Here is a 27,904-nt window from a genome sequence, read left to right as displayed (position 1 = left end):
TACGCTCCAGCCTGGGTGACACAGTGAGACCCTGTCTCAATAATAATCATAAAGTAACAACTAGTTTTTATGTATTTAAAAGTATCACATACATTTAATAAAAATTCAAGTAATACAAAGGTATATACATAGTACGACATAGATTTTCCTTCTATCCAAGATCCTTCTCCTCCCCAGAGAGAAGCACTGTTACGTTTCTCAAATAGGCGTCTATAAATATTCAAGCTTAGTTGTGTGTGTTCATGCCTGTAAGCACATACACATTTATACACCCAAATGTGTATAAAACATAAGCTATAAAGCATATGTATTTATGCATACACATCCTGTTAATTTTTAAAATATTCTGTCCCTTGCTTTTTTCACTTAATGAATTTGGGGTATTCTTTAGCAGCTCATAAACTTCTAGGGAAGTGAGATAGTAAAGTGATTAATAGCACAGTCTAAAGCACCACCCTGGGTTCAAATCCAGCTCTGCTCCTTTTTAGCCATGTAACCTTGGGCTAGTTGGTTAACCTCTCTGTGCCTCTGTCAAATTGGGCTAACACAGCACCTACCTCAGAGCGTTGTAGGGAAGGTTGAGTGAATTAGTATAGGTAGAGAGTGGTGCCTTGCACATGGTAAGTGCTCTGTCAGGTCTGAGTGACCACCTCATTCTGTGTAAGGACTGCATGGCATTTCATTGCTCACATGCGGCTTCTCATTGCTGCTTTTGTGCATACTCTTTTTTCTAGACTCTGGATCTATCTACTTTCCTCTCTTCTTTCAAAAGACAGACTCAAAAGACCTACCTTGATAATCCTATTCGATCCAGATTTCTCCCTAGGCTGAGGTCTTTAGATTTTTAGAGCGTATTTTGTCATTGAGTTGCCTTTAATGTCCATGAAGTTTTCTTCTTATAAATGTTCATTATTTCTTATGAGTCGTGGGGTCTTTATCCTGACTTTGTTTTAGCTCTTTGTCATATCATTTATTTCTTACGTATTTTTGTAAGAAATATGAAAATTTTAATAAGACATATTTTTCAGTGTAACCACTTTTTCCAAAAGTCTGCCTTGAGTTGCCCACATTCACCTGACTGCACTGGGGACCTCTTAGTATCCCTCCTTATTAGCCCATGCTATGCTTGCTGTCTCTGTTACTATACCTGATATGTTGTTTCAGTTATACACTTACATGCTTGTCTCCCCATCTCTAGACTTTATGTCTTGAGGGCAGGGACCATGTCTAATTCTTTGTTATATATTCTTCTGATGGTAGGTGTACAATAAGAATTTACTGAATTAAACTGAATTCCTTTTCATTCTTTGGGCACTCAATTGTTGCCTCAGTTAACCATAGAAATACCCAATTAGTATAGAAATAACAAGAAAAATGCTTTGTTATTCTAATGTGTCATTCATCGAGTTCTTACTGTGTATCTGTTATTAAGTGTTATCCTTATACACTTCTGCAGGAAAGATGGTTTTATCCCAATTTTTAGCTTAGAAACTGAGACTTAATGAGTAACTTGACCAAGAATGGCTTCTCTTCCTCCATTTCCTCCTTCTCTTGGTGTTAAGTTTTATATACATGTAATAATATATATTATTATTCTATTAATATAGATTAATATATGTATTTATATATGTAAGTTTTATACATGTATAAAACTTATATTGTAAATTTTATATACATATATTCTGTTTATATATATTTAATTTATATATAGGTAACTTAACACTATTAAGTCTCATGGTGTTGAGTTATATAGTTCTATTAATTTTATATATATATATATATGGGGAGGGGTGTTTCTCCAGCCTAGACTTCTACTTTGAAATGTAGGCTCCAGGCTCAGCTGCTTGTTTGACATTACCACTTGGATGTCTGGTAGACTTAACATATTCACAACTGAATTTCAAATCTTCCCCACCAATCTGCTCTGTCTTATAGCTTCCCCTTCTCAGAATGTGAATGCTTCATCCTTCCAGTTGTGCAGGCCCCAAATCTTGGAGTTTTCCTTGACTTCTCTCTTCTTCTCAAATCCCACATGTAATCCATCAGATAGTTTTATTGGCTGTGCCTTCACAATTCTTTCAGCAGCTAATTATTCTTCAACACCTCCAATTCCGCCACCCTGGTATAAGCTACCATCCTCAGCATCTTTCTTCCAGTGGATTTTAGCATCCATGAATGATTATTTCCTAAATCAATTATCAATAACTGTCATAAATTTGTGATTTTCTATTTCTATCCTTCCTGTCACTTTTGGGGTTTTAAAAAAGAACTTTCTTCATTCTTCTTTAAAAAAAATTAAAATTAGCATCAGTATGAACTCGTGGATTCTTTTGTTATTCAGCGTACTATAAGCCATTCCTGTCATTATTCATCTTGATTCTTAAATTGTCCTAGACTTGGCCAGCGGGAGTCTTTCATGCTAGCTCCTATGTCTTTTTGATATGTCCCCATTTTTTTTTCTAACACTTCCTTATTTCTGAAATGGTAAGATATTCTAGTTTCACCCTATACCTTCACTACCCCAGTCCAGGCATCGTCTGTCTCTCTAAGTAAACTCCTAGTTCCTTTTAGCAGGAGAAGTTTTTCTAGACTCCTTCATTAGGCAAAGCTACAAAATTGACTATTTTAAAAATCTCAAATTCATACTCTAATCATACCTCTGATTCCAATCCACACTGCAGGCTTCTTCCCTCCCTCCCCTCATCCCATATTTGTATTTGGATGTGAGATATGAAATGTGTATCTCATATCCCATATTTCTTCAGTAACTGAAAACCCTCATCATCAATGATAGCAGCATGCTTACTCATTTTGCTCAGTCCAGTAATACACACACACGTTTGTAGAAAAATAGAATAGTTTTAGAATTGCTATACCAATATCTACAAACTTACTGTATTCGGTTCAAAATTTCTTTGTAGTTCTTTTGACCAAATGTATTCAACAGAGGGCATTCAGTCAGAGTAATGTGTTCAAAAGTTACTTGGATTAGATTTTTTCTTTCTATGTATTTTTGTTTCCATTGGGCTATAGAGTTAAGCTAATTTTTTATTTGTTTCTATTCCATTTTAGGGGTTTTCCCATCCTGTTGATTTAATAATTTTATTATTTGAATATCGACATTTGTCAGTTTCACATCTTTCATTTATATGAGATTAACTAGACCCTTTAGAAATCATTATAAAGTCAGGTTGTTCTATTAATTTTTTAAATAGGTGTATAAAAACCAAAGGGATTAATCAGAGCATTGATTTAAAGTACATTCTGAATTATTTCAGAAATCTGAATCCATCTAAACCCAGAGAATTTCATTTGTAGATTTCAGAAACTTCTTGGCCTACCTTCCTTACATTTATGTAGCTTGTGTTTATCCAAGGCACACCACCTGCCAGGCACAGTGCTGGGCTCTGTGCTGACACACATGAATGTGATCATCTTTCTGTAGCCCCCAGGTTACATGGCACCACAGCCAAGATACAGACATGGGTGAGACAGTAATCAGGGTGTTACTCAGGATTTGCTGAGGGGAGGATATTCTAAATTGGTGTGTGTGTGTGTGTGTGTGTGTGTGTGTGTGTGTGTGTGTGTGTGTTGAGGTGGACTGGGAGAAAATATACCCTCCTTGAGATCACCTCCTGGCTAGATAGTCTCTCTCCTCTCTATTTGTGATAGAATGCAAGTGGAATTTGACAGGTGTACTTCTCAAACTAGAAACTAGAGAGCTGGATCGCCATCTCAGGCACAGTAAGAAGAACAAATCACACCAAACCTACATCGTTGTCTTCTTTGACAGGGTTTCTAGAAGGGTGAGATAGTGAGATGCTGGATATACCTGTTTTGGTAGTTCAGGGATTCACAGTATCTCCCATGCTGGTAATGTCAATCTGAAGAGATATTTCTAGTGATAGGTTCCAAGGATCTTTCCCCAGACACTTTAATATATTTTATCAGTGTCCTGGATACAGCCTTAGAAGGTTCTTATTAAATTTGCAGGTGACATGAAGTGGTAGACAACAAACAATTTGAATTCAAATTAATTTTGAAAGCTGGGACAATGGACCCAATTCTTCAGCAATTATACTGAAAAGATATAAATGCGTGCAGAAAACAAATTACAAGTACAGGGTGGAAGAGAGATGATTTAGCAGCAGTGCATGCAAAGAGATCTAGGAGTTTTAGTTAATAACAGAATCAACATGAACCAGCAATGCGATGTGACTACCAAACAAGTAATTCCTCATTAGTCTGCATTGATGGAAACATGATACATAAGGCCAAGGAAGTGGTGATCTCATTTACACTCTGTGATGAAAGGCCACACCAGGAATACAGTGTAATAAATACTGCTGGGCACCACATTTGTAGAGAAATAGAAACCAACTTGAGTGTCTTCAGAGCAGAATAGTGACAGAACTCAAATTTCCCTCAAATGGGGAGTCAGTTACTGAGCCTGAGAGATTTATAGCCTGGAGGATTTGGTTGTCTTCAAATATGTGAATGGCTGTGATGGAGAAAAAAGGATTAAATGTGCCCTGTTGTCACAAGAGGATGAAATAAGGAGCAGTGAATGGAAGCCCCAGGAGATAGAGGTTTCAGTTGCTGCTGACAATCAGGGCTGTCTGAGGGTGGAATGTATCGCCTCAGGACAAAGTGAGCTCATTGTCACTGAATTGGTTCAAAAATGACCAGGAAGACTGCAGGGCAGGGAAGCTAACTTTTATTAAGACCCTTCGTAATAAGTAATTTTTTTTCTTTTTTATTTGTATGCCCTTAGAAAGATGTTTACTTAATAAATGATAAATCTGTAACAAGGGATAATCAAAATTTGGTTATAGGACAATTACAGTTTTCTGACAGATCCCCCAAAATAATAGAAATTAATAGCTTACACACTACTTTATCCAAGCTGTAGAATGTATGACTTATTTCATATACTTTGTGTTTTAGTTGGTTTATACAGGCTGAACAATATAAAGCTATGACATTAAAGGGGTTTTTTGCAGGTTTAAAGTACTACCATTTTTCTAAATTACTGACTGATCCTAGAACTTGTGAGAAATTTTGGTGTTTCCCCCCTTCCTACTTTTGTTTACATCATAGTACATAGATGGTACAATATTTTGGTTAACCTCAGTCTGACACTTAGATCGTGTTCTTTTTTGCCCTGTTAGCGTCTAGAGTGTAAAATGACCAGTAAAGTAGCACCAAGAAATCAAAGAAAATTTCCCAGTTCTACTCACTTGTAATTCTCTTAATTTAGTAGGGGCTTTCCACAGGAAATCACAATAGAATAGCTGAAATGCTCTTTATCTTATGTACTTTCCTTTTGAAGAAAGGGACAGTTAATTGGCTTCTTCTCAACATGGTCCAAATTCTTGTACAGGGCAGCTGTATTTACTGTAGTACAAAGGAAATTCTACACAGAATGATGTCTCTAAGTATTTTCAATTATTAAGAACCTAATTGCTTCTCTAGCCACTGGGTTTCAGTGAAGGTGATAAAATAGATTTTCTAAGCAAGAAAAATACGTCATGAGGGTGATTGTATACCTTTAAGATAAAAGAAATCAGTGATATGCAATCTCAAGTAAATTTGGGTATCACAGAGTCAGAGATATTCTTAATTATTTTAAATTAAATCTGAGTCAGAAGCAATGTGTTAAAAGACTGTAAAATCATTTTAAAAGAATGTTAAATATTTACATTAATAATCTCTATTTTCAGTGAATAAATGAGAAACCTAGAATTTTTGTTTTGGACACACTTCGATCATATCTAATGTGTTCTAATTACTCTAATTATTTTATGTTATTTATAAGGATTTTTTTAAAAAACCTTTTAGATTAAAATTTCTCAGTGTATCTTTGTTTGTGTGTCTTTTTTTCTCTCCCTACTTATGTAATTGAAGCATTTCTGACATATCCTCAGAACAGACAGATTCTTATCAGGACTTAACTACCCAGGGCAGGGCCCTCCTTGGATTTACTGAAAGTAAACACTTTGGGTATTCAGTCTCAGTTTTAATGACAAAAGTTGAAATCTTTGCCTAACATGAAGGTTTTTTCTTTGTCTCTAAATTTTGATTTTCCATGCTATCAGAGGTCCCATTGCAACAGGTAATTTGAGTGTTGATTGTATGTTTTCTCAGTTTGTAACTGTGGTGAAATGTATTTAAAATGTTGACAATTTTAAAATTAAGTTTACCTATAAGGTTCTTTCCAACTCAGAAATTCTGTGATGGTAAACTTTTTTTTTGTAGTTTGAAAATGTGATCTTTGGATGTTGTCTTTTGTGTCCTATGCATATGACTAGGAATCATAGAATTTTAGAGCTGGAAAATGAGTGAGACATTATCTAGTGATTCTGCAAATGAAGAATTAAGAGGGCCAAAGAGGTTAGGTGACTCATGCAGTATCATAGCAGTACCTGGTGACTAGAACTCTGGCCACCTACTGCAGCACTAAAAATTAACCCAAATGTTTTTATCTGAAAATTTGCAGACTTCAGGCTAGGCCTGTAAATAAATAAATAAGAAGTTAAAAAATATTTGAGAAAGGTAAGCTTAATATGCCACATTTGGGAAAAGATGTGCCTTACACAAATGTATTTGGTATAATAGAGAACATTCTTCCATTATACCAAAATGAAAATTTTGAACATTCTCAAAATTCTCGAATTTTGAGACATTTATATTAAGCACAGTTTATTCAGACTCTCTGTAAACTGTGCTGTCATCCCTGCTGTTTTCTCCAAACAGAATCATACTTAAATTACAACTTTGGGGAGTTTAATGTTTCCTATTTTTGCACTCCTGGGATATTTTTCAGTGACTCAGAAGCATAAACTGATGCTGCCAAGTTAAGGCTGTGTTCCAGTGTGAGTGGCAGCATGTCTCTAGGACACTGGTGGGGAAAGCCCTCCTCATGCAGCTGCCTTGCGGAGTCTCACTGCTGGTGGTGAATGTGAGATCACACAGGGCCTGCAGCCAGGGCAGTGCATCTCCTCTCAGTCTCACTTCTAGTTTTACCTAGAACCAACCCTTGGCGATTGTCTGCCTCCTTGGCCAAGCCCCCTACAATAGGAAAACTGTGTCTCGAGGTCGAATTCTATTAATACTTGAGAGGTGAATTTATAAACATTTAAGATGTTTTAGCATCTCTGCAGCCAGTGTCTCTGTAAATGAAAATTGTTTTTCGAAGTGGAAAAGTGTAAGGGAATACAAGGGCTTCAAAAAATAATCCTCTTTAGAAATAAGAATATTGTCAGGGTTAGGTGTTCCTAACTGTGGTTTCAAGCAGTGGAGTTAGTAAAATTCCAAAAGTTAATCGACTTCATATACTCAACTTTTGCTAGGACTTTGCGGAAACTCCTCAGGGATCCCTCAGAGTTAGATTAGGGAGATGAACCCTGTCCTAGGACAGTAACCATTCAACAGTTGGATAGCCTATTGGGCCCCGCTGTCCTCAGCCTTTCCTAAAGTTGCCTGGGAACACCACTTTTCTGCTCCCTCCTTTTTCAGTATAGCCTGGAGACAATGATTTATTTATTCACTAGCTCTTTTAACAAATATTGATTAAGTAGGCACTGGTTCTGTTCTAGGGGTTGGAAAAACAGAAAATTAAATAGTGCCTTTGTCCTCAGGAAACCATCCATTTAATAGAGAGACTAAGATATGCCCTTAAATTCCTGAATCACCACTGCATAACCAGCACCTGTGGCTGTCATATAGGACTTGTTGAACAAGATAATTTTTGAATGAAAGAATAAATGACCTAATTGCTCTAATGTAAAGATAAGTTTATAAGAGTCAGCTAGTTGGGATGATTATAGAAGGATTCAAGGGAGAGATGTATGAAAGCATAGATCTAACTAGAGAAAACAGCACCACAGAAAAATCAGCAGCAAAGGCTCAAAAGTAGAAATCTCTGAGATCAAATGGAGAATAGTAAATAATTTGCTGGAATGAAGAGCACATGGAAGGCAAGGGTGGTAATAAGGCTGGAGATATTAGATAAGGCCAAATCATGCAAGAATTTAAACTATGTTTTTAGAAAATGGGTAAGCAATAGAAATTTTATATAGGAATGAGAAATTATCATCAGCATTGTGCTTTAGGATTACAAATCAGGTAGCAGTCTGCTAATACATATTGGAAGGGAAAGGCCCAGAGTCACTAGTTGGAAGAATTGCAGGGATTCTTCATGAGCTAAACTAAGAGTTCAAGCTAAGATAGATAAACTAAGGAATGAGAATGGAAGAAAGGGAAGAAAGGGATAAACTGAGAAAGGGTGGTACTCAGCTGAAATTTGGCAACTGGTTAAACATAAAAGACAAGAGACAGAGAGGAATCCAAGATGAAAAGAGGCTTTTGCTGCAATTTTTTAGAAGGCGGCATTTGTATTTCCATTTGCAGGAGGTGGAGTAGCTTTGAGAAGAAAGGTGATTAGTTCAGTCTTGCGCACATTGAGCTGTAAAGGTATTATGGACAGGAAGATACCTACAAACAGCTGGAAAGGTTGCACATGCTTAAAAAGAAGATGAGAACATGAGATTTCAATTCAGCCGTCATCTGCTTGGAGTAGACAGTTCAATCCAGGAGACTTGATAAGAATGTCAAGGGACTGATCACAATAAAGGTGAGAAATGGACCGAGCATCAATCTCTGCTGAAACATCTCTTTGAGGAGGAGGAAGAGTGCCTTAGCAAAAGCAGCCAGTGAAATGGGGAGTTGGGGGAGACTTTCAAGGAGGGAATGGTAACATATCCCATTCTCAAAGAGGTCAAGTAGGGGTGAGGAATAAGAAATGGCTAGTGGGTTTGGAAACATGGAATCTGTCATGACCTTTACGTACTTTTTCATTTGACAGATCGGGGATTACTTACATTTGCAAAGGACCTCAGATTAAGTGGTGGTGGTTCAGCATTAGTAATTAGAGATTTTCTTATGTACTTGGTAGGGAGAAATAGAATGACATTCAAACAGGTATAAGTTCCTCTTAAGAACCTTTCTGATTGTATTGTAGAGAAGATCAAATGAAAGAATCGTTCAATATTTCTTGGTGTCATGCCCGGCCCATAGTTTTCAATAGATGTTAACCTTTATGATTGTCATCATTATCTAGAAGGGGCTTTTTTTTAGAATAAGGAAGAAAAGCAGTGCACATCTGTAGACAAGCGAAGAATCCTTTGGAGAGAGAAAGAGAAGGGTAATTCAAGAAGATTAGGAATAAACATTAAGGGTAAAAACAGAATGGTTAGCCCTGGAAAAGGGAACAAACATGTTTCTCTGAATTAGGAGAGGATATGTGAAGTAGCAGGGATGTTTTGAGCCTCAGTAACAGTAAGGAGGAGAGAGAGTGAAGGAACTTGCATGCAATGACTTCTACCTTCTCATTACAGTCAGAGAGAATCTCAGCTGCAGATATCTGCTTAAGGTAGGAAGAGAGAAATAAGAATTGCTGTCATTTGTTTTGAGCTTTTGATATAGTAAAAACTGTACTAGACACTTTACCTCCTTTAATCCTCATGAAAATTTAGAGATTATATATTTGTATTCACATTTTACAAATGAGAAAACAAGTAAAAAAGTTAAGTAACCCTCCCAGAGTCCGCCAGATGACCATGGGAGCCCAGATTCAGAGCCAGCTGTGTCTTACTCCAAAGCCTGTTGCTCTTTATTGAAAGATACTCCACTAGTTTGAGATCTTGGAGGGGTACCCCTGCACTACTATCAGGACTACCCCTGATAAAGTCCTGTGGGGTGGTTGTTCCTATCCATCACCACAGTGAATATCAAAGAAGGGCCCTCTCATTTGAGGAATAACAAACAGTGAAATTGAAATGGACCAGTAATGCAAATCCTGGATCTCTGAGGGAAATAACAAAATGAGGCATAGAGGAAATATTTGAGTCTGGTGCCAAGACTCATCAGTACAAGAGAGAATGCCTAATGGGCAACAGCAGTTAGGGTGGGAAGAGAGAAGTACAAGGGGGTGTTTTGGAATTTGAGGGAAGAACTGCTGCCCTAGTTTTCCAAGGATGATTATTCAAGAGTTGCTCTCCCTTCACTTTCTCACAGCTGGCAGAATTCATACCTCTTAGTGGTTAGATCCCTTTTACCAGATACTGTAGGGTCAGTGCAGCAACCAGAGCCCCCAGCCAGAAACCCTGCCTCCAACTTAGACCAGTGTTCTGCTCTGGTGTGTAATAATCATATTCTAATTTAAATAGACTATTGAGATGCTCCATTGGTATCTAGTCTTTTTTTTTTTTAATTTTAAGTTTTAATTTTATGTGCAGGATGTGCAGGTTTGTTACGTAGGTAGACGTGTGTTGTGGGGGGTTGTTGTACTGATTATTTCATCACTCAGGTATTAAGCTTAGTATCTGTTAGTTCTTTTTCCTGATCCTCTCTGTCCTCCCACCCTCCACCCTTTGATAGGCCCCAGAGTGTGTGGTTTCCCTCTATGTAGCAATGTATTCTCATCATTTACCTCCCACTTATAAGTGAGAATATGCAGTATCTGTAATAATGGGTTTTCTGCTCTCATGTTAGTTTGCTAAGGATAATGACCTCCAGCTCCATCCATGTCCCTGCAAAGGACATGATCTTGTTCTTTTTTATTTCTGCATAGTATTCCATTGGCCATTTTTTAAAAGACAAATTAACAACAACAAAAATACAGTTATCTCCACTCCTTATCCACCACCCGTCACCTAACCCAACTCTTTATATTTTAGTAATTGCCTTCCATAAATAACATTTTATCATGTCTTAATTAATTATGCATTCATTAATGTATTAATTATTGAATGCCCACAATATGACAAGCATTATTTCAAGCACTGAGGATACAACAGAGAGTAAATCACTATCCTCACTGTTTTTATTTCATTTTTTTAAGAGACAGGGTCTCACCCTGTTGCCCATACTGTAGTGCAGTGGTGTGATCATAGCCCAATGCAGCCTTGAACTTCTGGGCTCAAAGGACACGCCTACCTCAGTCTTCCAAGTAGCTGGAACTACAGGTGCACACTACCACACCCAGCTTCCCTACTCTGAGCCTCCATCCTAATGGAGAAGAGAGGCAGTAATCAAAATACATGAAATGTGTAGTTATTAGATGGTAATTAATATATAGAGAAAAATTAAGCAGAGAAAGAAACAAGGGATTTGGGGGTAAAAGTTTTGGTAGGGGTAGAGTGGTCAGTGAAGGCCACCTTGAGAGATGGCAATTATGTAAAGTCTGAAAGCCGGTAAGAAATATACAGGTATACAGATGTCCCTGGAAAGAGTGTTCTAGGCAGAAGACATAGGAAATGCAAAAGCTAAGATTGCTCACCTGGCAAGTTCAAGAACAATGAGAAACTGATGTGGCTGCATAGAAGTAAGAAGACAAAGGACAGAGAGGACATGAGATGGTCAAATCGCCTAGGGCCTTGTAAGCCATTATAATGATTTTGTCTTTTAATATGGAGAAATATTAAAGGATTTTGTTTTAACTTCTTAACATAGAAAAATTTAATCGTATACAAACACAGAATAGTATAATGAACCCCCTTGCACTAATCACTCAGCTTTAACAGCTTTCACTTTGGGAGGGTTTTGAGTGAAGGAGTGATAAGACATGGCATGACATGACTTGAACAGGATCACTCAGGAAAATAAGTCATGGGGAGACAGGACACGCAGAGGAAACATAGGAGCAAAGCTTAGGAGACAGATGATGGTGCCTGGAAACCAAGGGAGTAGCAGTGAAGGTAGTGAGAGGTGATCAGATAGAGGATATTTTTTGAAGATTTGAATTAATGTTATATATATTATACTTTAAAGACGAATTTGAGAACGTGTGTAGTGTAGTAAAGAGGGTAAGAAATATAGAAAAGAGGCTAGACACAGTGGCTCATGTCCGTAAACCTAGCAATTTCGGAGGCTTAGGTGGGAAGATCCCTTGAGGCCAGGAGTTCAAGGCCAGCCTGGGCAACATAGCAAGACTCTGTCTCTATGAAAAAGAAAAACAAAATTTAAACAGGTGTGGTGGCATGCACCTGTAGTCCTAGCTACCTAGGAGCCTGAGGCAGGAAGATTGCTTGAGCCCAGGAGGTTGAGTCTTCAGTGAGCCATGATCATACCACTGTACTCCAGCCTGAATGACAGAGCAAGACCCTGTCCCCACTCAAAAAAAAAAAAAAAAAAAAAAAAAAAAAAAAAAAAAAAAGAGAGAGAGAGAAAGAAGGAAAAAGAAAGAAAGAGAAAAAGAGATACAGGAAAGAAATGGCACTAGAATACCAGTATTGTATACATTATTTTCTGTTTAAAAATCCACCCAACTGGCAAAAAAAAAAAAAAAAAGAGTTATATGTGAACATTTATAAGACAATGCATTCACAAATTACAAACTATTTGCTCTTCCTATGTTCTTTTGCAATGATGAATGATTAGGCCATGCAAATGTAAAGATTTATTGGTAATTTGCTGATGATTTAGTGACACCTGTTGAGGTCCAAGTTCCCAGCAATTCTTGGAATTAGCAATAGTGTGTTACTTCTTTCTCAAAAGAAGCATAATTTGTAAGCAGCTATATCTGATGTGGTAAAACTGAAAATCAAAATAAAAAAGGAAACCCTGAGTCAAAGTATGAGGGAAAAGATAAAACTTTCAGAGAAAAGTTATACATAGAGATTTTATTCATCGTCTCTGTGTAATTCACGAGAACTTCTTAGCTTATTTATTATGTCAAATGGCAGTTTGCTCTTCTACTCCCAGCCTGATATGAGCCATATATGCTGTTGGTCATTCAAAGGGGCACGAAACAGGTGAAAGAATGTCGGTGAATCAATGCACATCCATGAGTACTACCAGAAAAAGAAAAGAAAAACAAAATGCCATCAACAGTGGGTCAAAGAAGATTTTTTTCATGCCATCCCCTACCTTACTGAGAATACCACATTTATATTCAGAAGACTCATAATGAATTCCAGGGTCCTCTGTGTCTTGGCTGTATGACTTTGGATTATGTCACTTTGTTACTCAATCTGTTTGAACTTCTGTTTTCTTATCTGCAAAATAGGGGTAATAGAGCAACTCTGCCTCCCTTACAGGGCCTTTCAGAGGCCCAAGGGTCTTTACAAATAATAGAGAAGGAAAGAAACTGGCACTTTAATAATACCTACCATGTTCCAGGCACTGCGTAGTCCTCACGACAGCCCTCTGAAGTCATGTGATTGGCCCTTTGTGTAGATGTGGAGTTTAAGACTCAGAGAGGTTATCTAATTTGTGTAAGGCCACAGAGCTAGGAGGGGGAAAAGCTGGTGTTGGATCACAGACTGGATCGACTTGAAATCTCCTGCATAACAGAGAAAGAGATGAACTTTACTAAGCATCTTTTTATGCCAGAAACCGTGTTGGACATAATTCTGTACTGTCTTATTTGGTAAAGGTCATTCTGTCCTTCCTGGTTGCCCTGGTTGCTCAACAAGTAGTAAACAATAAAGCCTGACTGTTTTTCATCCCTGAGAGGAGAAATATTATTAAAATCGTGTTCTTTTCTTTCTTTCTTTCCTTTTTTTTTTTTTTTTTTGTGCCTGATAATCTGACTTGCAACCTCACAGAAAAGAATGAATGCATGGTTTCATGTCTGTGACATGATTTTATAAGGAGCCTTACAAGGGGACAAGTACACCTCTACCACTTCTTATAACCATTCATGAGATCTCTCTTCTCACAACACATACCAGCAAAGCCAAACATACAAGGTGTTTACACATAAGTGTCATCTACCAACACTGTCTAGGCAGAGTAGAGCTATGAAACACTGAGGAGACTGCACACACACACAAGAACAAATGATCATGTCACATGGTAGCACAGAAAAATGGGAAATGTGAATAGTTTGTGGAGGAGGACAGACCCAAGCTCAAGGATTGCCTGATTGCTCCATTTATGGGAACCATGGCAACCTACCTTATCTTCTGAGCCCCGATTCCTCTAGCTGTGGAATGGGGTATTACCTCTGACCCCACAGGGCTGTTGTGGGGATTATCTGAGTTAGCATGTTCCATAAAACACAGTAAGTTAGGAAGTATAGCTGTATTGGCTCTGGGAATTTAACAAGCAAGAGAAGTATGACAGTAATCATTTAATTACTGAACCCTGTCTTCATATTGCGATAGGTTGCATATGGTTTTCCTGCCTTGTTCCTTCCAGTCAGATTTCAAAAAAAGGAGGCAGTAGTGGAACCTTGTGGGCTAAAGTGGGGAGGAGGGTGTCATGGAAGATTCAGGTTTAGGTCTTCCTCTTGAAGAATGGGTACTTCTCGATAGGGAAGCAGAGGGACCACGCGGGAGTTGTCCGCTTGAAGAAAATCCTGAGACGTGGTAGTGGGTAGGTCCAAGGAGGTCCTGAGTAGGACTATAGCACAGAGCCTTTGCATGTGCTGTTTTTCCTGCCAGGAAGACTCTCTAAACCCCTTGGCCTCACCCACACCCTTTTCTGGTTATACTCCTAGCCTTCTTTCAATCTCCACCCTCAGTACTCCCTCAGGAAGCTTTCCCTGACCTCCTGACCTGGTCAAATGCTTTTTATGTATCTCCTGTGTAAGCTCTTCTCAGTTACACTTTTACATTTATTTGTGAGATTATTCGATTAGTGTCAGTCCCATTCTTTAATTCTCCACAAGAACAGAGATTGTGTCTGTTCTGCATTCACCATGCATCGCTTCATCCCCTAATTTACTGCGCTGTGTGGAGCATAGGAGGGGCTTTAAATACTCACTGAATAAATAGACAAATTTTGGTTATTAGTGAGGTATTACCTAGGTGGGAGAGAGGATTTGTGTTTGGGATTGCTAATCCCATTAAGTGCCAAGCACTGCATTAACTCATTTAATCCTTAAAAAACCTATGAAATCAAGTGTATTGTTCCTTTTAACTTTAAAGACAGAGAAACTGAAATCCAGAGATGTTAACCATCTTTCACCGTTGACACAGCTAAGTGGTAACAGTCGGTCTTGAGCCGGGCAGCCTAGCTTCAGACTTCCTAGACTTTACCACATTGTTCTGCTGCTTAGTGCAGTAGAGGACAAAGCGAGGTTCACATGTGAAGTCAGGATAGATTTCCGTTTGAAAATTTTGTATTTTTCCCCTCCTCTTCTTCATTACCATCATCATCATCATCATCATCATCATCAATCACTTCACAAGAAAAGCTAAGCAGAAAAGAACTACTTCATGTGTCACCTCTTACATTCATGTTAACTCTATATTCTGCCAAAGTGATTTGGCCGAATTTACCCAAAGAACAAAGTGGACATTTCAAATCCTGATTCCTAGAAAATTCTAGACTGTGTCCTGTAACCACCTTTGAAGAACCAGCACATACTTTATCCCAATGTGACAAAATTGTTTTAAATAAAAAGAGGTAATTTGACTGAGATTGGTATTATCTGAGACCCATGGTTTCTATGGCTTATTCAAAAAGCAGATCCAGTGTGTGGTCATCAGTAGGTACTGAGTCATAAAGCTCCTGGAAGAAAGTCTTAAATTTCATCAAGAATGCCAAGAAGTCCTGGGTATCTCCAAGAATGATAGCTGTTACTATAACATAATTACTACTGGAAAATTAACAAAGCCCAATAAAATATGGCATGCAAAAAAAGATTTACCCTAGAAATAGAAGTGACCTAAATCAGTCATTTATTCCAGCCACCTGCTTTTAGATAAGATAATAATAATCTCAGGACGGTCATGTTGTTTAAAAATCTCTAGGCGGAAGAGTACCTTACAGTAATAAATTAATAATAAGACAAGTTAATGCTTTTAAACTACTGTTATTTGCTGGGCATTGTTGTGAAGGCTTTACATGCATTAATGTATTTAGTCCTCACAGCAACCCTTTGAGATACTATTATTATCTCCCTTTTACAGATGGGGAAACTGAGCAGTGCCCAAAGTCACACAACCAGGAAATGGGGAACTATCTTCAAGCCCAGCTAGTATGTCCCTAAAGTCCATGCTCTTACAGTGTCCCTGGGTAGCTGATTACTCAGTTTTATCACCTTGGTCTCCTTGGCTTTAATTGAAAGCTTAAAATTTTTTTTATTTTTTTTTTTTTTTTTTTTTTTTTTTTTTTTTTTTTTTTTGAGACAGAGTCTTGCTCTGTCACCCAGGCTGGAGGGGCAGTGTCTCTATCTTGGCCTACTGCAACCTCCACATCCTGGGTTCAAGTGATTCTCCTGCCTCAGCCTCCCTAGTAGCTGGGATTACAGGTGCACACCACCACACCTGACTAACATTTTGTGTTTTTAGTAGAAACAGGGTTTCATCATGTGGACCAGGCTGGTCTCACACTCCCGACCTCAGGTGATCCACCCATCTCGGCCTCCCAAAGTGCTGGGATTACACACATGAGCCACCACGTCCAGCTGGGAAGCTTAACTCTTAATAAGAGCCTGCGATGTTCAGACTCTTTGAAAAAACCAAACAGACACAGTTGCTCTCTTTAAACCTAACTTTCAAAGGAGTAAAAGAAGTAAAAGGAAGACTGAATAAAAGGAACTAAGATCTCCGTAGAGCAAATGAATTTCTGAATCGATTGCAAACAGTGGTCTGTCATCATGGCATCCTATGAAGTATGGTCTCCCCCATGTTAGAGTGCCAGTGTCTTCATGTGCCATATAACTTACAAATAGTATCACTATTTTCTCTTGTCATACTTCAGTTTTCTTCTTTCAGTCAGTAGTCAGTATTTTGGAAAGTCCACAAAACCCAGGGGGCTCCCTGTCCGTTGCCCTGTGGTCTCTGTGAAAACCAGATGATGCGATGCTGACTTGGACTCTTTCAAATGGATCTAGCAGCACATGAGTCACTGGCAGCATGTTCAGTTCCTTTACCTCAGGGACTACCCAGTTCCTCATTCTTGCCACCCTTCAGTCATGAAGTAGTAGTATGAAAAATACATGAGTACTTTTTGAGGATACCTCAGACCTCTTTCCTTCAGTACCAGAGACTAATTCCCTCATAATGGTAACATCGAAGGGCCCAGTTATCTGACGCGATTGGGCTTTAATTATGGATTCCTTCTGGTGTCCTGTTTAAGTGGAAAGCCTACCTGATTTCACCCAAGTGAAGCATTACCTCATGCCTTGCTTTCTTGCAGTCCTGTGCTGGTGTCACTTAAAAGTGTAATTGCATGGTTTATTTCGTGTTATTTCACTCTTGATTTATTGCTGAAGAAGCCCCTGTGGGATATATCATCATAACAAAGACTGATTTCAGATGTCAACACCAAGAAACACAACTGGCATCAGCAATCTGTAGGGAGTATCTAGGGACAGCAGTCAGCTTTGGAGCAAACCCAGAACTTCTCATTCCCTGTCCCACATTTAAGGGCAGAGACTTTCTCCTTGTTAAAGGGAAAGCACTGAATTCATAATTAGCTTTATACCCAGAGTTTTTTTAAATGTTATACCTGTTTAAGAAATTTTTTGTGCTTTGAGGTGGTCAAGATCAAATTTAATTAGAAACCCTGTTCGTGGTTGACTTACTCTGGGGGCCCAGCTCTTTGAGAAGGAGTTTAGAAGGTTTAGAAGCAGACCTTTGCAGCAGTTTTAGCCAAGTGCATGCATAGAGGCTTTGAGGTGGAGCTGCACAGTTGATTGTAGGGGAGTCTATCCTTTGTTGACAAGTGAAGCTTCTCTCCCTGCAAACTCTGGGGAGTAATGCCAACTCTGATCAGCCTTCAACTCTTGGATGAAATATTGGGTTGGGGAAAAGTCCCTACTAAGAAAATCCTACCAAATCCCTGCTTCAATAAAATATGAATCCATTTAATGAAGTTTATAGTAGAAGTAGGCTAGTTGAAAAGGATTCTGTCTCTTTCCAAGAAATATTATTGGCAGGTTTAGGGTCTTCCTCAAGTTTATATCATTAGGACTTCCATCAAAGAGTTATCTTTAGGTGTGATTCCCATCCTCCCTCCCTCCCTCCCATCCTTCCTTCCTCCCTTTCCTCCTTCCTTCCTTTCTTTTTCTTCTCTCTCTCTTTCTTTCAAACTGTGGGCTGCTTTTATAGGTTTATGCATTTCGAATTACTGTGTAGTTGAGAGATTTGGGGTTTAGGTTATGCAGTCCTTTAAAAAGTACAGTATGGGTCGGGCGCGGTGGCTTATGCCTGTAATCCCAGCACTTTGGGAAGCCAAGGCGGGCGGATCACGAGGTCAGAAGATCAAGACCATCCTGGCTAACATGGTGAAACCCCATCTCTACTAAAAACGCAAAAAATTAGCTGGGTGTGGTGGTGGGCGCCTGTAGTCCCAGCTACTTGGAAGGCTGAGGGAGGAGAATGGCGTGAAACCGGGAGGCAGAGCTTGCAGTGAGCGGAGATCATGCCACTGCACTCCAGCCTGGGCGACTGAGCGAGACTGCATCTCAAAAAAAAAAAAAAAAAAGTACAGTAAGAGCTAAGGAGAAAGGGTGACCAACTAATCTAGGTTTTGGCTCCAAAAGTCCTGTGTCCCAGAAAACCCCAGTCCCAGGCAAACCAGGATGGTAGTTCATCTTTTGAGGAGATTATAATGCATTTCCAAGTATTTAGCTGAATTTATTACAGGGTTCTGACTTGATAGGATTTAAGAGGGTTAAAATAAGGTCTTTTCTGTTACGTTAGTATGACTTTAGTCTTGGCACTTTCTCAAGGAAGGAATCTGGTCTACTATAGGGGGCTAGGTGACTAATAAGAAGAAAGGGTATCTAAGTGTTTTTTGCTACAAATGTCGTTATCTCCGTGCTATTTCCTTTTTATTGCTATTGTCATTTTAAAGACATACCAATAAAAAATAAATTACTTTAAATAGAAAACTCTAATTTTATCAACAGCAAAACAGGGGTGAAATCTAAGGATTTGCACTTAAGAAGTGCACTTTTTTGAACTGAAAACACTTACTATGACCTGAGCATATGTAACTCAATTATCAGAAGTCGCAGAGGGCTACTGAAGGCTCAGGTATCCTTAGAGATGACTGGAGGCCAAGTCCTCATGCTTGAGTGTTTGTAGCCAAACTTCAGAACCAGGTCCCTGGGCAGGATTCTGTCTAATCACATGGCACAGAGTCAGGATGGACTGTTTCTGCTTACCTCCCTTCTTCCTTTGATTCCCATCAACCACTAGTTTCCTTCTCATCAATCATTTACCCAGCTCTTGTGACCAAGAATTTTGATAAGGGTGCAGAGGAAAGCATGTTCTTGGTTAATAGGAGAGGAGGCTTCATGACAACACAGCATCCTCTAAGATGTGTTGCTCCAACTTTCACAATACATACTGTATTTTAAGTGGCCTGCTTCTTGGAGTGTATCTTCCCACTACACAAAACAACCACCATTAACATTTTCATTTACATCCACCCTGTCATTTGTTTATCACATACTTTTAAAAACAGGGCTGTAATCATGTGTATACATATATGAATAATTTTATATTGTACTTTTTATACTTACTGGCATATCATAAACATTTTTCCATGTTGCTGGAGAGTCAGATGTGCTGACTTTTGGAATGTGCTTCTTATATAGATCTGCAACTATGTGGGACCAGCAAAGGTTATTGTTCAGTTGGTCACAAATGGAAAAAATATCCACCTGCATGCCCACAGCCTGGTGGGAAAACACTGTGAGGATGGGATCTGCACTGTAACTGCTGGACCCAAGGACATGGTGGTCGGGTAAGTAGGGGTATATGATGCTGTTGAAGGTAGGAACAGATAGAATACGGGATGCAGAAACTTAGAATGAACAGGCTTAGGGACCTTTCTGAGACCCTCAAATGGCCTCAAAAAACTGTAAACTTGTGCTTTCATTCGGACTCCAAGAAGTAAGGTGACCACATGTCTAGATTTGCCTGAGACTGCCCAGTTTTCACCTGGCCTAATTGTTTATAGCACTGTCTTCTACTCTCAGAGGTGGCCCAATTTGGATGATCACTTATATGTGGTCACTTGACCTACAAGGTATTTGTGCCACTTTTAATTTTTTTTTTTTCTCCTAGAAATAAAGATAAGGACACATTTAAAGAAACCTAACTATAGCAGAGATCATCACTTTATGGATAGTTTTACATTCTTGATGATTTCTTCAGTGGATTTACAGTGTGACTATTTAGGGCTTTAAGTGAATGCATAAATATCATTTCAGCTCTCTGCTGCTTAGAAAGTATGCACAGATAAGAAGCCAAAGAATGCAAATTTATTTTGGCATTCGTTAGGCTTGAAATGTAAATAAAAAATGACATATTCATTTAACGGTTGATCAAATAAAACAAGCAATTTTAATGATTGAAGTTTTATAGAAGTAATTTCAATCCAAAAGAATTAAGTTTTAAATAAGACATATTTATTGTGCTAAAAAACAGATATTTTCATCTTCCTAATACACTAAAATAGCACACAGAGTAATAGTATAGCGCACAATACAAACTGATATGTGCAGTCAATAATTCTAAAAATTGTTGTTTTAAGTCTTTCTTTGGGAGTCCTTAAATGCAAAAGAAGAAATTTTAATTTTGTTTAATTTTGAAAACATTTTCAGGGTTTTCTAATCCTGGTTTAAATAGTTTGTGCTAAAATCCCAGTTAATCTGGGTTATTCACTCAAAGAAAGGAATTGTTTAAATCAACCATAATTAAGCTGATGGTTGCATTTCAGGCTTTGAATTCTGATCAAGTTTCAAATTGGTTGTTATTTTGGAGGTTGTGCTTTCATGTTCCTAGGTATTTCTTTGTTTGACTGTAAAAATATTTAAGTGTGAAAAACCTAGAGAGAGAGCTTTCTTTTAAGTCACTAAAATCGGATTCTTTTGATGTTAGAAAATAAAAGACTCTAGATTGAAGGAAGAAGCTTAAATTGATTTGAAAAATTAAAGTGTGCTTTATATGAACTTGTTTCAACATCCTCTTGACAGACTGGCGTGTTTCCTGTTGTATGTCACAGTTTGTTCATCATGAGTTGTGGAATACACTTCCAGTTCCTGGTTGACCTAGGAGAGCTTTGAAATGCAGGCTAATTGTCACAGTTTTAGACTAATTGATCACTTAGTGTTTCTGCAGATCTATTCCAGTAGGCTTCTGTCAGTTTGAAGTTTATTTTCTTTGGTCTTGTTTAATCTGTATTATAATCGTATCCTTTAGAGGAAATTTTACATGAAGTTTTCTACTAATATTTATTATTATAAAACCTCCAGTATGTTGTCTATAATTTGGTGTTTCTGTGGTTTGCTTTAGTAATCTTTCAGGATTTTAGAAAGAACTAATGGTTATTTAAATTTGAGACCTTAGAGAGGGAATAGAAGTAAATTGTCTCCAGGGAAAGTGAGGGATTCTTTCACTCTCTTGTAGTGCAGTGGGGTGTGGGCTCAGTAGTTGGGAGAACTCATCATTCATTCATTCAACAAACATTTTGAGCATCTCAGCTCCTGAGTTTGATCATGATGTCTGATTGTAGTGCGGTGAGATTTTCTAACCCTATACAATTTCAGTGAGAAATTTAATCAAGATGCCACTTGAGAGTTACAATAGACTCAGTAGTCTTACGTGTTTAGCGTTTTCTATGAAAAGTCAGTACTCGCTTTCTAATTTGATTTTAGCTGAGAAATTTTGCTTACAATGTTTCACAAAATACACTATTTCCTTCATAATTCATTTGTTTCTATCTCTCTATGTATATACATTTTTAAGGTTTTCAATGTCAAAACTTATTGCATTTATATAGAAAGAACATCATGCTAGCATTCTGGAAACCAGAATTTTATTCCCAGTACTGTTGCTCTCAACAGAGCACTGGGGGCAAGTTATATGACTTCTTGGGGACCTTAATGTCTTCCCTTATAAAATGAGAGGTTTTCACTGCAGAATCTTATGGTTAGGCTGTTTACATCTCCAGAATTCTGGACTGAACTAACATTACATAATATTATGAAATAACATGAGCAAACTTGCCACATACATATTTATGGTATGACATTGATTATTAGTATTTAGTTCCGACTTGTAGATAAGAGTATCACATAGAGAAACTTAGGAAGATAGCCAAAATTATGTCTTAGACTTGTCAATACTAGAAATGAAGCTAAGATAACCTGTTTTCAATAATACAGATTAGGCAAAGGGTATAGATTCACAAGCAAGGCACTAATCTAACATACAAAAAAAGATACCTAAAAAATGGCAGTAAGAAGATAAATAACTTTTAAATTGTCAAAACCAAAGGAATTACTTTCTTTGGAGTGTTTATCTTCACCTTTCCCTCAGCATGAATTCTTAATAAACTTAGTTTCTACTTTCAAAAGGATTTTATCTATGTTATAAATATTCATGTTTTAAATAACCGAGTCTTGATTATAAGTTCGATTGCTGTAATGTAGGGAATTTGTTATTTTCATGTTTTTTAAAATTAGCTTTAATTTTGTCTTTTTATTTTTTATTCATTTATATAATTAACCTTTACTGCCTTTCTTGGTAAAATAATAATAATAATAATAATAATAATAATCATCTTAGTTTGGTGTTTTATTTTAAATCCTGAATATCAACAATTTGTTTCAATGTATTTTAGTTCTTTGACATTTTTATTCCATGGAAGATGTCTGTGTTCTTTGACTTTGCTTTAGGCCAGTTCCCTCACTAGTAATCACCACACCCTCTCTGCTTTCTGGCAGCTCTGATTTAGAGATGTAGAATTTTTTTTCCAATTAATACATATATAATATACCAACTGGCAAGCACTAGGAGTGGATATTTAAATACAAAAATACAGAGGAGAAACAAGGCCTTCTTCAATGTCTGTTGCTCCCATCTTTGTCCATGAGTTCTCATCATTTAGCTCCCACTTACAAGTGAGAACAAGCAGTATTTGCTTTTCTGTTCCTGCATGAGTTTGCTAAGGACAGTGGCCTCTAGCTCCATCCATGTTCCTGCAAAAGATATGCTCTTATTCTTTTTTATGGCTGCGTAGTATTCTGTGGTACATATGGTACCACATTTTCTTTCTTTATTTATATTATTGATGGGGAATTTAGGTTGATTCCATGTCTTTGCTATGATGGATAGTGCTGCAGTGAACGTTCACATGCATGTGTCTTTATGATAGAATGATTTATATTCCTTAGAGTATATACCCAACAGTGGGATTGCTGGATTAAATGGTAGTTCTGTTTTAGCTTTTGAAAATCACCACACTGCTACAAAATCAGTGTGCAAAAATCACAAGCATTCCTATACACCAATAACAGACAAACAGAGAGCCAAATCATGAGTGAACTACCATTCACAATTGCTTCAAAGAGAATAAAATACCTAGGAATCCAACTTACAAAGGATGTGAAGGACCTCTTCAAGGAGAACTACAAACCACTGCTCAACGAAATAAAAGAGGACACAAACAAATGGAAGGACATTCCATGCTCATGGACAGGAAGAATCAATATCGTGAAAATGGCCATACTGCCCAATGTAATTTATAGATTCAATGCCATCTCCATTAAGCTAACAATCATTTTCTTCACAGAACTGGAAAAAACTACTTTCAAGTTCATATGGAATCAAAACAGAGCCCACATTGCCTAGATGATCATAAGCAAAAAGAACAAAGCTGGAGACATCACGCTACCTGACTTCAAACTGTACTACAAGGCTACAGTAACCAAAACAGCATGGTCCTGGTACCAAAACAGAGACATAGATCAATGGAACAGAACAGAGCCCTCAGAAATAATACAATACATCTACAACCATCTGATCTTTGACAAACCTGAGAAAAACAAGAAATGGGGAAAGGATTCCCTATTTAATAAATGGTGCTGGGAAAACTGGCTAGCCATATGTAGAAAGCTGAAACTGGATTCCTTCCTTACACCTTATAAAAAATTAATTGAAGATGGATTAGAGACTTAAATGTTAGACCTAAAACCATAAAAACCCTAGAAGAAAACCTAGGCAATAACATTCAGGTCTTAGGCGTGGCCAAGGACTTCATGTCTAAAACACCAAAAGCAATGGCAACAAAAGCCAAAATAGACAATTGGGATCTAATTAAACTAAGGAGCTTCTGCACAGCAAAAGAAACTACCGTCAGAGTGAACAGGCAACCTACAGAATGGGAGAAAAATTTTACAATCTATCCATCTGACAGAGGGCTAATATCCAGAACCTACAAAGAACTTAAAACAAATTTACAAGAAAAAAAAACAAACAACCCCATCAAAAAGTGGGCAAAGGATATGAACAGACAGTTCTCAAAAGAAGACATTCATACAGCCAAAAATACTCATCATCACTGGCCATAAGAGAAATGCAAATCAGAACCACAGTGAGATACCATCTCACACCAGTTAGAATGGCGATCGTTAAAAAGACAGGAAACAACAGGTACTGGAGAGAATGTGGAGAAATAGGAACAGTTTTACACTGTTGGTGGGACTTCAACCATTGTGGAAAACAGGCGATTTTCCACAAGGGTCTAGAACTAGAAATACCATTTGACCTAGCCATCCCATTACTGGGTATATACCCAAAGGATTATAAATCATGCTGCTGTAAAGACACAGGTACATGTATGTTTATTGAGGCACTATTCACAATAGCAAAGACTTGGAACCAACCCAGATGTCCATCAATGACAGCCTAGATTAAGAAAATGTGGCACATATACACCATGGAATACTATGCAGCCATAAAAAAGGATGCGTTCATGTCCTTTGTAGGGACGTGGATGCAGCTGGAAACCATCATTCTCCGCAAAGTATTGCAAGGACAGAAAACCAAACACTGCATATTCTCACTCATAGGTGGGAATTGAACAACGAGAACACTTGGACACAGGGTGAAGAATATCACACAGCGGGGCCTGTCATGGGGTGGGGGGTGGGGAGGGATAGCGTTAGGAGATATACCTAATGTAAATGATGAGTTAATGGGTGCAGCACACCAACATGGCACATGTATACATATGTAACAAACCTGCATATTGTGCACATGTACCCTAGAACTTAAAGTATAACAAAAAATAAAATAAATAAATTAAGCAAGTTTACAAGAGCAAAAGAAAAGAAAATCACTGCCCTGCTTTCCACAATGGTTGAACTAATTTGCACTCCCACCAACAGTAGATAAGTGTACCCCCTTCTCCACAGCCGTGCCAGCATCTTTTATCTTTTGACTTTTTAATAAAAGCCATTCTGACAGGTGTGAGATCATATCTCATTGTGGTTTTAATTTGCGTTTCTCTAGTGATCAGTGATGTTGAGCTTTTTTCCATATGTTTGTTGGTGGCATGTGTGTCTTCTTTTGAAAAGTGTCTTAAACAGTCACTTATCTTTTAAAGAAACTTTTGAAATCAGAAAAAAAAGTGTTTATATTTAATCACGTATTTATCATTTGCAGTGCTCTTCATTCTGTTTCATAGGTCAAGATTTCTATCTGGTATCCTTTTCTTCTGCCCGAGGCACTTCCTTTTATTATACTGCTGATCTGATACTGATGAATTCTTTCAGTTGGATGTATGTCTTCACAGTTTTTTATTTTATCTTTGTTTTTCAAAGATATTTTGAAGAGTATAGAATTTTAGGTTGACAGGTCGGGCATGGTGGCTCATGCCTGTAATCCCAGCACTTTGGGAGGCTGAGGCATGCGGATCACGTGAGGTCAGGAGTTTGAGACCAACCTGACCAACATGGAGAAACCCTGTCTCTACTAAAAATACAAAATTAGCCAGGCATGGTGGTTTATGCCTGTAATCCCAGCTACTCAAGAGGCTGAGGCAGGAGAATCACTTGAACCCAGGAGGCGGAGGTTGCGGTGAGCCGAGAGCAGGCCATTGCACTCCAGCCTGCACAAGAGAAAAACTCTGTCTCAAAAAAAATAATTATAGGTTAATTATTATTCTTTATTATTATTATTCTTTCACATCCTTAAACTATGTTGTTCCACTGTCTTCTGACTTGTCTTGTTTCCAAGAAGTCACCTGTCAATCTAATCTTTGTTCCTCTATATATGTTTTTTTTTTCTCTCTAGCAGCTTTTCAGATTTTCTCTTCCTCACTCATTTTAAGCAGTTTGATTATATGTATATTAGCATACTTTCCTTCGTGTTTCTTGAGCTTGGGGTTCATTGAGGTCCTTGGATCTCTGGATTTATATATTTAGTAAGTTTTAAAACTTTTCGGCCATTATTTTTTCAAATATTTTTTTCTGTCACTCCTCTTCATCTTCTTCTGGAACCCCAATTGCACATATATTTGGCTATATGAAATTGTCCCACAGCTCACTGATGATCTGGGTTTTTTCTTTAATCTTTTTTTCTCTGTTTCATTTTGGATAGTTTTATTATTGTGTCTGCACATTCACCATATTTTTGTCTGTACTGGCTAATATGTTCTTAATTCTATCTAGTGTATTTTTTCTTCTTAGACATTGTAGTTTTCATTTCTATAGGTTTGTTTCAGGTGTTTTTTTTCATATCTGCCATGTTACTTCTTAACATACCAATGCTTTCTTCTTTTTCTGATCATATGGAATATATAATAGCTATTCAATGTACTTGCATACAAATTCTGTCTTCTGGATCTATTTTGATTAGTTTTGTCCTAATTATGAATTATGTTTTCCTTTTTTTAATATATAGCATTTCCATTGTATTAGGTTATTTTTTATTATTATTATACTTTAAGTTCTACAGTACATGTGCACAACGTGCAGGTTTGTTACATGTGTATACATGAGCCATGTTGGTGTGCTGCACCCATCAACTCATCATTTACATTAGGTATATCTCCTAATGCTAACCCTCCCCCCACCCCCTCCCCACAATAGGACCCGGTGTGTGATGTTCCCCTTCCTGTGTCCAAGTGATCTCATTGTTCACTTCCTACCTATGAGTGAGAACATGGAGTATTTGGTTTTCTGTTCTTGCGATAGTTTGCTGAGAATGGTGGTTTCAAGCTGCATCCATGTCCCTATAAACGACATGAACTCATCCTTTTTTATGGCTGTGTAGTATTCCATGGTGTATATGTGCCACATTTTTTAATTCAGTCTGTCATTGATGGACATTTGGGTTGATTCTAAGTCTTTGCTATTGTGAATAGTGCCGCAATAAACATACGTGTGCATGTGTCTTTATAGCAGCATGATTTATAATCCTCTGGGTATATACCCAGTAATGGGATGGCTAGGTCAAATGGTATTTCTAGTTCTAGATCCTTGAGGAATCGCCATACTGTTTTCCACAATGGTTGAACTAGTTTACAGTCCCACCAACAGTGTAAAAGTGTTCCTATTTCTCCACATCCTCTCCAGCACCTGTTGTTTCCTGATTTTTTAATGATTGCCATTCTAACTGGTGTGAGATAGTATCTCATTGTGTTTTTGGTTTGCATTTCTCTGATGGCAAGTGATGATGAGCATTTTTTCATGTGTCTCTTGGCTGTATGAATGTCTTCTTTTGAGACCTGTCTGTTCATATCCTTTGCCCACTTATTTGATGGGGTTGTTTTTTTTTCTTGTAAATTTGACTGAGTTCTTTGTAGGTTCTGGATATTAGCCCTTTGTTAAATGAGTAGATTGCAAAAATGTTCTCCCATTCTGTAGGTTGCCTGTTCACTCTGATGGTAGTTTCTTTTGCTATGCAGAAGCTCTTTAGTTTAATTAGATCCCATTTGTCAATTTTGGCTTTTGTTGCCATTGCTTTTGGTGTTTTAGACATGAAGTCCTTGCCCATGCCTATGTCCTGAATGTTATTGCCTAGGTTTTCTTCTAGGGTTTTTATGGTTTTAGGTCTAACATTTAAGTCTCTAATCCATCTTGAATTAATTTTTGTATAAGGAGTAAGGAAAGATCCAGTTTCAGCTTTCTACTTATGGCTAGCCA

At 37.8% G+C, this 27,904-nt stretch overlaps 1 protein-coding gene and 1 long non-coding RNA gene across 6 annotated transcripts in view; one reads left to right on the top strand and one right to left on the bottom strand.

Moving 5' to 3' along the window:
• The window catches only part of NFKB1 (nuclear factor kappa B subunit 1), a 124,348-nt gene that overhangs the window by 51,313 nt on the left and 45,131 nt on the right, over positions 1-27,904 (top strand). For all 5 annotated transcript variants that reach the window (XM_017877089.1, XM_017877088.1, XM_017877086.1 and 2 more), the window contains exon 6: positions 19,565-19,713. In XM_017877089.1, the coding sequence (XP_017732578.1) occupies positions 19,565-19,713 (149 nt within the window). The remainder of the gene's footprint in view (positions 1-19,564; positions 19,714-27,904) is intronic.
• Positions 12,397-27,904, bottom strand: part of LOC108532818 (uncharacterized) — a 63,996-nt gene continuing 48,488 nt past the window's right edge. The window contains exons 2-3 of the long non-coding RNA XR_001886561.1: positions 13,173-13,345; positions 12,397-12,854 (exon numbers count right to left, since the gene is read on the bottom strand). This is a non-coding gene — a long non-coding RNA (uncharacterized LOC108532818). The remainder of the gene's footprint in view (positions 12,855-13,172; positions 13,346-27,904) is intronic.

This window comes from Rhinopithecus bieti, unplaced genomic scaffold, assembly GCF_001698545.2.
Source record: "Rhinopithecus bieti isolate Rb0 unplaced genomic scaffold, ASM169854v2 scaffold_9690, whole genome shotgun sequence".
NCBI classification, from domain to species: domain Eukaryota; kingdom Metazoa; phylum Chordata; class Mammalia; order Primates; family Cercopithecidae; genus Rhinopithecus; species Rhinopithecus bieti.
The sequence above is the reverse complement of the archived record's forward strand: the minus strand, read 5'-3'. Positions and strand labels throughout refer to the sequence as shown.